Raw genomic sequence first — 11,830 nt, forward strand, 5'->3', positions numbered from 1 at the left:
CAGATTGCACGTCTGATGGCAGATGAACTGCTTTGATGACGTCTTTCATACTTTTATGGTGCTTGACAGTGCAATTTACTATGCAGTCAATGGGACAGTCACAAGCCTCCCGGTTTTCATCTAAAATATCTTAAATTGTGTTCCGAAGACTAATGAAGCTTTTACGGGTTTGGAAAGACATGGGGGTAAGTGATCAATGACAAAATGTTCATTTTGGGGTGGAGTATCCCTTTAATTGACATCAGGTCTGCAACATGATTAGCTATAAAAGGGATGTCTTAAGAGAGGCAGAGTCTCTCAGAAGTAAAGATTGTGGAATACTTTAAAAACAACGTTACTCAACGCCAAATTGCAAAGGTGTTGTAAATCTCATCATCTACAGTGCATAACATCAAAAGATTCAGAGAAACTGGAGAAATCTCTGTGTGTAAGGAACAAGGCTGAAGACCTTTGTTGGATGCCCTTTGTCTTTGGGCCCTCAGACGACACTGCATCACTCATCAGCATGATTTTGTCATTGACATTACTAAACGGGAATACTTCCAGAAACCACTGTCGGTAAACACAATCCGCCGTGCCATCTGCAGATCCCAACTAAAGCACTATCATGCAAAAATGAAGCCATATGTGGACATGGTCCAGAAGCGCTGTCGTGTCCTGTGGGCTAAGGCTCATTTCATGTTTCAAAGTGGAAGAGTGTTCCATGGTCAGACGAGTCCAAATTTGACGTTCTTGTTGGAAATCACGGACGCCGTGTCCTCCGGCCTAAAGAGGAGGGAGAACTTCCAGCGTGTCATCAGCATTCAGTTCAAAAGCCAACATCTCTGATGGTATGGGGGTGCATAAGTGCATACAGTATGGGTAGATTGCATGTTTTGGAAAGCACTATGAATGCTGAAAGGTATATAAAGCTTTTAGAGCAACATATGCTCCCCTCCAGAGGACATCTATTTCAAGGAAGGCCTTGTGTATTTCAGCAGGACAATGCAAAACCACACACTGCAGCTATTACAACAGCATGGCTTCTTAGTAGAAGAGTCCGGGTGCTGAATTGGCCTGCCTGCAGTCCAGATCTTTCACCTATAGAGAACATTTGGGGCATCATTAAAAGAAAAATCTGACCACGAACTCTTCAGCAGCTGGAAACCTATATCAGGCAAGAATGGGACCAAATTCCAACACCAAAACTCCAGAAACTCATAACCTTGATGCCCAGACGTCTTCAAACTGTTTTGAAAAGAAGAAAACATGCCCCCATCCCAACTATTTTGAGACCTGTAGCAGGCATCAAATTTGAAATGAGGTCATTTTGTGCATAACATTGTAAAATTTCTGTTTCACATTTGTTATCTATGTTCTATTGTGAATAAAATATTGGCTCATGTGATTTGAAATTCTTTTAGTTTTCATTTTATTCAAATTTAAGAAACGTCCCAACATTTCCGGAATTCAGGTTGTAAAACATTCATTAAATAACATTCCAAAACCAGTCTGTTGATAGTAACTGGAAAGATGACGCCGAAAAATTAAGTTAGTTCTGAGCACTATTTGTTTGCAGATGCCACTTGGTGCGGCATTTTATTTATAATTTAATGATATTCAGACATTTTACGTTTGACCTTAGGCTCCAAAAATTTTTGGGGGCTATAGTTTACAATAAATTGTGTGCCGTTTTCAAAAAAAATTTAATAAAAAAAAAAAAAATAGACAAATGAGTCTCAGAATTATCATGAGCATCAGTAAAACATTTTAAAAATGACACCACTCACCAGTAAATAAAAGAATGATTTAATAGATTATATCTCCATTTCAAAAGCCTTATTGTACACAAATTATTTTAATTGTCCCAACACATAAGAGCAGCTCTAGCTGAACTGCTTTACTACAGTCTGAGTCTGGCAGACAGCCAGACGAGCCCCGCTTGAAACTCAAACACCATCAACTCACATACCCTCTTACAAGCAAGCCCCAGTTTCACACTGGCAGCATGCACACGAAAACAAAAATAAGAAAAAAGAGGACAGGCACAATCAGCATCTCTATTTTTCTTTTTTTAAAAATCAAATATATAGCATATTTCTATCTGTGACAAGCATAAACTTGGCGCAGATGAAATATTGCAAGTGTGATTAACCAAAAAAACTAAACCAAAAAAATCAGACGACCTCAGAGATGTTCCTCTGAAATCACAGCCTTCAGCAAATCTGAAAAGTCCAGAATTCCTAGAAGACATTGCCACTGGCACTGATGAGTGAGCAAGTGCAAAGAATGTGTATCTGTATGTGCGCAAACACGTGAATTCTGAATACGAGTGGACAGAAACAGCCATCAACGGCGATACACCCCAAATGCAACAAAACTAAAGAAGATGGTGATGCCCACGAGTGAGGCGGTGGCAGGTGCAGTGAAGAACTGCCGGTACTGGATCTGGAAGTACCAGAGCACAGACAGCATAAGCACGAACAGAGGCACCATGAGGCTGCCCACGTTGAGTGCCACATGCACCTGGTCAGCAGCCCGAGCCCCGGCAGGCATGGCCCGCGTGGCGTGCTGTGAGATGTGGCAGTGCAGAACACTGTTGTCGGCCAGGTTGAGGGAGGCCAGCGTCTGAGCGTCATCCTGAAGGAGCTGACCCTGGTAAATCAGACGTACCTGGTGCTCCTGTCCAGCAAAGTAAGTCCTGAAAATGTAATCAAACACAGACATTTATATACACACAAATACGAACACCTACACATGCTGCTCGACTTGTTTAAGCATATTAAAAATTACTGTATAACTACATACAGAAACAGAAAAGGTCTTCCTTGGGAAAATGTAAGTATAACAAAATCAGTCAAATATCAAAAGTTTGTTAGATTCGTAAAAGTTAACAAAAAAAAAAAGTAGGAGGCCTATTTAAAATGGACATCAAAAAAAAAAGTGAAAAAAAAAAAAAAAGAGAAATCAGGAATAAGCATTAAAAATGTATTTAGAATCATTCATACATGTAAAAAATGGCTTCTGGTAATTAAGGAATAATACAAGACTGCTTCACCTTACAAATGGTTGTTGATATATATATATATATATATATATAAAATGTAATATAATATAATACATGTATATATGCATAATATATATATGGCTTAAATCAGTTTCGGGGATTCTATATTTGGTTTCTTTAAAGAGGGCTCATGTAAACACCTTTAAAGAGAAACATGATTAATGTAAACACATGACTTAATTTGTAGACAAAAATAATTGCTTGTAGATTTTGCACACCCTGTCCATCATGAGAGCTGCTCTTTCATTCTGATTTTAACTTTGATATCCAAGTAGAATAAGATTAGATGTTAAATGTTTAACACAATCACAGTTCAAATCACAATTACAATGTTTCACAACCTTCACCAATCCTAAAAAAACAATGTTCAGAAAAAATGCAGGCACAAATTAAAATTCATCATCTAAATAATGATGTGCCAATTCATTTTAAACTATTTTAATGGAACATTTTTGGGGTGTTTGGAACATCGGAAGCATTTGTAAAAAACTGAATGAAATAGTGTTTTATACTATCATTAGCAGAGAATGCAGGCATTCTGTAAATCTGCTCAGCAATGATTAAATTCCACACAAAACAGAAGAAAATTCCACTACAAATTTAGCGAATAGTGATTGTGCAGTGATTTTCCTTGCAAATACAAGCTGTCTTCCAAATGAATAACTTTCCAAATCTAAAAACGCTCCAATCTGACCTCTCACCTGTAGCGAAAGGGTGCATTCACCTACTGCAAACATGATGTGGACTCCCACACACTCAATCCCTCATATATCCACTAGACATTGAAGAACCCTTCTGCCTGATTTTAAAAGAATGGTACTGCTTGTAAGAATAGATAATTGTGTCTCATGAGGCTTAAGGAGGTCTCTTTTTGGTTCACTCTTCTGACTGAAAGCACAGTGCTACACACTGCACAGGATGAAGTAGTGGTGTTGGAACAAAAGGTCTCTGGCCGGTAACTGTGTGGGGGCTGCTGCTGCAGACATTTTCTTGGCAGAAGCTTTCTAATTGATTGACAAAAAGTATAAGTTGCCTAGTGACAATTAATTCAGCAGGTAGCCAAGGATATAATCCATATGCAAAAATTGAATAAATGGCAAAAATGCCCTCTGAAGAGCATGAATGGTCACTGTACAACTGCTATCTTGATATAAGCATGAAACAGAAGACAAACAGAAGCAGAGCAAGCACCATTTAGAATGCCTGTTAAAATCCAGTTGAAGTTTTGAATTTAAACTGAGGTAGTGAACAGGACACAGAACTGCAATTCTGAATTTAAGGACACAGAATTACAATGAACTGGAAAAAAAAAAAAGAAATTTGCAAACTAGAACAAATCAGATGGAAACATTATTTTTATAATCAGCATATTGAGGTCAAAATGGTTTAAACAACATGATTTCAAAATTACTTGGTAGGTAATTAAGTTAAGACAAGTTTTAGATAAGATAATAATTAGAAACTACCTAATAAAATTTCCATATAAATATGAGTGAAATAATTAATTCCTTGGTGCAACTACTAATTGTCCAATTCTTACATTTTGAATTGCCCAGCCCAGAAGTTTATTTTTGCTCATTTAAATAAATAAATAAATACATATAAAAATTACCATGTTTCCATCTGTGTGCTGTAATTTGTATGCTGCCCTGAGCATTTTTTAATCTTGCATTAAAAAAAACAGTCCCACTTTATATTAGGTGGCCTTAACTACTATGTACTTACATTTAATTTAATCATTTGGTACAGTGCACTTATTGTGTACATACATGTTTTTACATTGTACTTATATATTTAAAAATACCTATATGTAATTACATCTGTAATTAATTTTTGTAATTACATTTATAATTACACTGTTGACCCATCCCTTACACCTTAACCCACCCTTAAACCTAACCATACCACCAAACCTGTCCCTAACCTTACCCGTTTCCCACCTCAATAGCAGCAATAGTGTTTAGCAATACAATATGAACACAATAAGTACATTGTACTTATTTTTTGATACAAGTACAGTGGGGCAAAAAAGTATTTAGTCAGCCACCAATTGTGCAAGTTCTCCCATTTAAAAAGATGAGAGAGGCCTGTAATTTTCATCATAGGTATACCTCAACTATGAGAGACAAAATGAGAAAACAAAATCCAGAAAATCACATTGTAGGATTTTTAAAGAATTTATTTACAAATTATGGTGGAAAATAAGTATTTGGTCAGTAACAAAATTTCATCTCAATACTTTGTTATATACCCTTTGTTGGCAATGACAGAGGTCAAACGTTTTCTGTAAGTCTTCACACACTGTTGCTGGTATTTTGGCCCATTCCTCCATGCAGATCTCCTCTAGAGCAGTAATGTTTTGGGGCTGTCACTGGGCAACACGGACTTTCAACTCCCTCCAAAGATTTTCGATGGGGTTGAGATCTGGAGACTGGCTAGGCCACTCCAGGACCTTGAAATGCTTCTTACGAAGCCACTCCTTCGCGTTCGGGCGGCGTGTTTGGGATCATTGTCATGCTGAAAGACCCAGCCACGTTTCATCTTCAATGCCCTTGCTGATGGAAGGAGGTTTTCACTCAAAATCTCACGATACATGGCCCCATTCATTCTTTCGTTTACAAGGATCAGTCGTCCTGGTCCCTTTGCAGAAAAACAGCCCCAAAGCATGATGTTTCCACCCCCATGCTTCACAGTAGGTATGGTGTTCTTTGGATGCAATTCAGCATTCTTTCTCCTCCAAACACGACAAGTTGAGTTTTTACCAAAAAGTTCTATTTTGGTTTCATCTGACCATATGATCATCCAAATGCTCTCTAGCAAACTTCAGACGGGCCGGACATGTACTGGCTTAAGCAGGGGGACACGTCTGGCACTGCAGGATTTGAGTCCCTGGCGGCGCAGTGTGTTACTGATGGTAGCCTTTGTTACTTTGGTCCCAGCTCTCTGCAGGTCATTCACTAGGTCCCCCCGTGTGTTTCTGGGATTTTCGGAGGTTGTGGACAGGTGTCTTTTATACTGATAACGAGTTCAAACAGATGCCATTAATACAGGTAACGAGTGGAGGACAGAGGAGCCTCTTAAAGAAGAAGTTACAGGTCTGTGAGAGCCAGAAATCTTGCTTTCTGGCCCTGCTTCTTCCAGGTGACCAAATACTTCTTTTACCGAGGAATTTACCAATTAATTCTTTAAAAATCCTACAATGTGATTTTCTGGATTTTTTTTTCTCATTTTGTCTCTCATAGTTGAGGTATACCTATGATGAAAATTACAAGCCTCTCTCATCTTTTTAAGTGGGAGAACTTGCACAATTGGTGGCTGACTAAATACTTTTTTGCCCCACTGTACATAGTAGTTAAGGCCACCTAATATGAAGTGTGACCTAAAAAACATGAGATTCCAAAAAAAAAATTAATTTATAGTCAGTTTTCAGTTGCTTACCGTTTAATGTAACCAATGGTGTCTTGAGGATTCACCTGTGCTGTCCTCTCTGTATCATTCAAGAACTTCAGCCTGAGCACCATGTTTCTTTGGGTGTCATTCGGTGCATCTTCGGCCGAAGGCTGTGTGGCACTTGGGGTGCTGGCTGGAGTTTGAGTCGAGGGACCTGCTGATTCTCGATGTCTCAACCCATCCCTCCCAATCCCTGCTTCTTCCAGGAGGCCTCCCTCAACTCCTTCAGCCCTACTAGCATCCGGGGACTGTCCCGCCGCTCCCGCTTCTGTTCCAGGCTCACTCTTATCGCTCTCGCTGACGCCGCCGGGCAACGTGTCTGTGTTACCCGGGGGGAGCGGCTCCTGGCTGTCAGTCTCTGTGGAGGGGGAGGTCCCTGGGCTAGGTGAGAGGAGGTGTTCAGGGGGTTCAACAGTGTGAGTGGAGGCCCAGGCCAGAACCAGGACGAGCACCAGGAACACCACTCCAAAGAGCAGGGTGACCTCATCACCCACCCCCTCTATTAGAGCCATCCTGGTCTGCTGTGTCCTGGACTAAGGCAACTTCAGACTAGGCACCTACAGCACAAGTTCACAATTACTGATGACATTCCTGACAGTTCATTTTAATCAAATACAGGGTATGCATTATGCATCATTCAGGGTTTCTACAGTTCTAACTAAATTTGGTAACACTTTATTTTACGGCGTCCGTTATTATAATAACAATTAATTATGCATAATTACATGCAACTAACCCTAAACCAAACCCCTCAACCTAACCATATAGTAAGTACATGTAGTTAATTAATATTACTTAGTACTTAAATGTATAATTACACTGTAACAAGGACACCTTAAAATAAAGTGTAACCCCAAATTTCTTGACCTTTCTAGTCAATACTACATACTAAGGGTTTTAAAATAATATTAATAATAATACTGCAGCAGCCAATATCTATTAACAATTAAAATAATTAGAAATTAGAAATTTAAACAAAATGTGTCTTTAAAAGTTATTTGTCTTTTAACACATCATGCCAGGTGCTTTGGCTATTTTCATAGTGAAAACCATACTTATCGTTATTTAACGTTATTAAAAATTAAAATAGAAACCAAGTAAGATATTTAAGAACACTTTGTCTCAAGAGTTCTAACACTAAATGTGAATTAACCTGATGAAAAACTCATGGGTACCACACAATATAAAACAATTTTCTCAGAGGAGAAGAAATATTACAATTCAACCATGTTTTGACTATTTTAAAAATCCCAGATATTTGCAGGTTTTTCATAATTGTGGGAACTCTGATCATTTTTTAAAAAAAGGCCAAATGACTTTGCCTTCGGGGTTCATTTTGTTGTGATATCTGTTAAGTATAAGATACAAATGCAAAGTTTAATTGTGGTAATTGTGTGTGTGTGGGGGCACAAGATAAACAAGCACCAAACAAGCTTCTTGTTTTCTTACAAATATAACCATTTTAAAAAAGATCGCACCTGTGGTCTATACAGGTCAAACACTGCCCTTATTTGAAGACTCAGTCATGGCCTTTCAGCATCCTACCAGCTTTAAAATATAGCCCAAATATTTGACATGTACTAAGATTTAGCCCCTTACACTCAAATTGTCTGCTACAGACAATAGAAATATATTGTGAAATATGCATGAGCTACAGTGGAAGCTTGAAGATGTACACCATTCAAAAACAAATAGCAGACGTTGTTATAAAATATGAGACTTTATGAAATGCCAAAAGTGGAATACCACAGAAATATCACTGTGGCTCAGTGGTAGAGCATTGTGTTAGCAGTGCAAAAGGTTGTGGGTTCAATTCCCAGGGAACACGCATACTGATAAAAAAAAAATAAAAAATAAGTGTATAACCTAAATGCACTGTAAGTTGAAGCATCTGCTAAATGTAAATGTAAAAAACCTTTAGCTGAATTTGTATCTCAAAGCAGTTTTTTTTCTGTAATCACCATAAAAGGGGGATTCCCATTAAGAAGAATCTTTAAAATTCTTGTACACTAATCAATAATTGATGAGTTTTTAAAGAGCCAATGATCACAGGTGGGTGCATTTGCTGGGACAATAGCAAGATAATCTTTAAGGCAAGACACCACAGGTAAATAGTATACAAATGCTGCCTAACATATATCATCATACTTCTCCAGTTGATTAATCACATTAAGACAGCTCTAATATTTTTCTTAACTCTTATGCTTTCTGAAATGTTATGCTCGCATATTAATGACACATTATTAAAATTATTAATTAAAATGCACTAAATTGCATTTATTTTTCCAGAAATATGAACTTTTGACACTGAATTTTTTTAAAGAGGAGATTTTGAATATCTTCCATTACCCCAAAAATTAGAAAATACTGTCAAGCTTCATCAGCAATGGAAAAAAAAAAAAACATTCCCCGTGTTATTAGGAATTAACCATTATTACATCAGGCAAATGATAAATGAACAAACTCCTCTGTGAAAACCTTTAGAGCGTACATGGGAACAAAACTGGAAATTTAGTTGTACACAAGCACTACTCAAATAGAGATTTTAGGTTCAGTGCATGAGAGAAACATTTTTTTTAAAAGTAATTTTGAGAAAACAGCCTTTAAAGATGTGTATTGTAAATGAAATCTCCAGAAAGAAATAAAGCGCAACTTAGATACTTAAATGTGTATTTTGGATGTTTTCTTTCCACTACTCTTAGGTAGACATGCTATTGAAGCCAAATACCCCTAAATCTAAAAATTGACCACACATGAAAAATCTGTGGTTTTGCCTGTTAGTGTCTTGCCTTAGAAAACTATGCCATGTAACCATCTGGATCATTTTAGACCAATAAACCAGTCTATAAATTAGATGTTTTCCCACAGCATGACTACTAAAGCAGAAATAGTCTGTGTACAATCCTTTAAACTGTTACAAGCATAAGCCGCAACCTTTGAACAAAGAAGCAGTGAAGTGGTCCCTCAGTTAACCAGATATTTCCCCTCTTTAACTGTGGACGTCAGCATGTTTTAGGTCGTATCTGGTGCCGCCTTTTGACAGCTGCTTTCATTATGCATGCAGTCCACTGCACAGCACATTTCTCAAGAGCAAAGAGGATAGAATATGTTCCTAAAAATATGTTTGAAACCTCTATGACTTTCTTTCATCAGTGGAACAAAAGAAGAGATGTTAGGCAGAACATTACAGGCTGACAGTCTTAATCACTTTTCATAACATGTTATTCCATACCATGAAAGTGAAGTTAAGGTGTCATTCTACCAAACATCTCCTCTTCTGTTCCTCAGAAATAGTGACATACGGGTTTGACACAACACGAGGGTGAGTACATGATGACATACTTTTCATTATTGGGTGAACTATCGCTTTAAAAGCATCACTTAAATAGACAGGTGTGATCGCTCAAATGAATGGCAGGTGAATTTTCGCGTCTAATAATGAAACGTAATGTAAAGGTAAGAACAAGAACAGGAAACGAAAAAAAATAAACAACAGATGTCAACAGCCACGTATCCAGTACATCCACAAAAAAAGTTTATGCTAACAAGAACAGCCAATTGTTATCTTTTCTAAAGCCATGAGTGTTGGTCTGATAAGCATCAGGTGTGTGTTTATTAGTGAAAATCTGTTCGTGAACGTCAAGACACCGCTACAGCCATCAAACAGAGCAGCTAACACGCGCTCAACACAGCTGTTTCCTTTAGCTACGCCTCAACTGAACGTGTCCTTGAAATGGGTGGAATTAAAACTTTGTAAAAGCCTCTATGAGGCTCCGAAAACGACTTACCGTTGACATATCACATCGTATGATGGTCCATGATTCGCACCGTTTAACGTCTACGCTTCCTGATCACTGGCAGGACAGAATAATACCACAACTACTACTTCCGGTTAAAAAAAAAAAACGACCTTCAAAATAAAGGTTTAAATCAAATCCTTCAAGACAACTTTTAATCTAATCTGAATTAAACATTTTTTTTTTCGATATTATTAATCACGGATAACTTTACCGCTTTACAACTTTATATATAATTAAAATCACTAATATACGTAGATTGACATACCTAATTCTGAAAGTACTTAAAAATAAATGTTGGAATTTACTCTTTTTTTTCGTCATTGGAACATAAAAGATATATCTCAATAGCCACCAAAACTGTTCGTTACATTCTTTAAAATGTCTTTTCTTGTGTTCCGCAGAAAACAGTCACTCATTTTTGGAACGACGTGAGGGAGAGTAAATGATGACAGAAATAAAATTTTTGCTTTAAGAAAATTCTAACACTTTACCTGTCAATGCAGCTGTGCCGAAATAAACAGACACTGCTATTTTAGTGAATGCATGTATTTTGCAACTAGATCATCTGAAGATGTAGTTTTTACTGTCTGTCCTTCATACACAGATGCTTAGATGTGTTGGACACTAAAAGACAAACTCAGAGCTGCCACTAGCACCTGATCAGACTGTGTTAAATAGGCTGAATCCATTATGTTTGACAGGCCAGCTTTAAGCTACTGGCAAAATCCCTTTTGAAGTCAATTAACAAGATTTACATATTCAACTTTTGATGAGGATTTATCCACAGATGAGACAAATTGTTAACAAACTACCACTTTGGTAATTGAAATCAAATGAATAATTAATAATAATAATTAATATTAGATGAAAAAACTAACATTTATTAAAATATCTTCCTTTGTCTACCACAGTAGAAAGTCATACAGATATGGAACAACACGAGAATAATTGAAATGAAGCTGGAACAAATATTAATACGAATAATTAATAATGTAGGATAGAATGTAACTCAATGATCAGCAAAATAGTTACCAAACCAAAATTAAAATGAAAACACCATGTATATACAGTCATGGCCAAAAATATCGGCACCCTTGGTAAATATGATCAAAGGCAGCTGTGAAAATTAATCTGCATTGTTAATCCTTTTGATATTTTATTTTAAAAATTCACAAAAATCTAACCTTTCATTGGATAATAGGAATTTAAAATGGGGGGAAATATCATTATGAAATAAATGTTTTTCTCTAATACACATTGGCCACAATTAACGGCACCCTTTATTCAATACTTTTTGAAACATTTACATTTAGTCATTTTGCAGACGCTTTTATCCAACGCGACTTACAATTGGGGAATACATAAGCGATTCATCTTGAAGAGGCAATCAGACAGAGGAAGTGCTCGTAACACCAAGTCTCAGGCATTGTTCAAATAAGTACAAGCTAGCAAGGGAAGGAATAAATAAAGAGAAAGAGAAAGTTTTTTTTTTTTAGTTTTTTTTTAAGTTTAGGATGAAGTCAAGTAGTGTCGA

At 37.1% G+C, this 11,830-nt stretch overlaps 1 protein-coding gene across 1 annotated transcript; it reads right to left on the bottom strand.

Annotated features, from left to right (window-relative positions):
* Positions 1-1,772: 1,772 nt before the first annotated feature.
* tmub1 (transmembrane and ubiquitin-like domain containing 1) lies at positions 1,773-10,406 on the bottom strand. The gene is made up of 3 exons (XM_058765566.1): positions 10,285-10,406; positions 6,485-7,053; positions 1,773-2,680 (listed from the first exon to the last, which is right to left on the bottom strand). Exons 2-3 carry the CDS (start codon positions 7,006-7,008, stop codon positions 2,329-2,331), a joined length of 876 nt encoding a protein of 291 aa, XP_058621549.1. The 5' UTR covers positions 7,009-7,053; positions 10,285-10,406; the 3' UTR covers positions 1,773-2,328.
* Between the last annotated feature and the right edge of the window lie 1,424 nt (positions 10,407-11,830).

Source organism: Onychostoma macrolepis, chromosome 02 (assembly GCF_012432095.1).
Source record: "Onychostoma macrolepis isolate SWU-2019 chromosome 02, ASM1243209v1, whole genome shotgun sequence".
Taxonomy (NCBI): Eukaryota; Metazoa; Chordata; class Actinopteri; order Cypriniformes; family Cyprinidae; genus Onychostoma; species Onychostoma macrolepis.

What these genes read in the sequence shown, in the direction of transcription:
- tmub1 (XM_058765566.1), bottom strand. Translation starts at nt 7,008, where the DNA reads ATGGCTCTAATAGAGGGGGTGGGTGATGAGGTCACCCTGCTCTTTGGA. An exon ending in ACCATTGGTTACATTAAACG is followed by an intron (nt 2,681 to 6,484) that starts GTAAGCAACTGA and finishes TTACATTTTCAG; the next exon opens with GACTTACTTTGCTGGACAGG.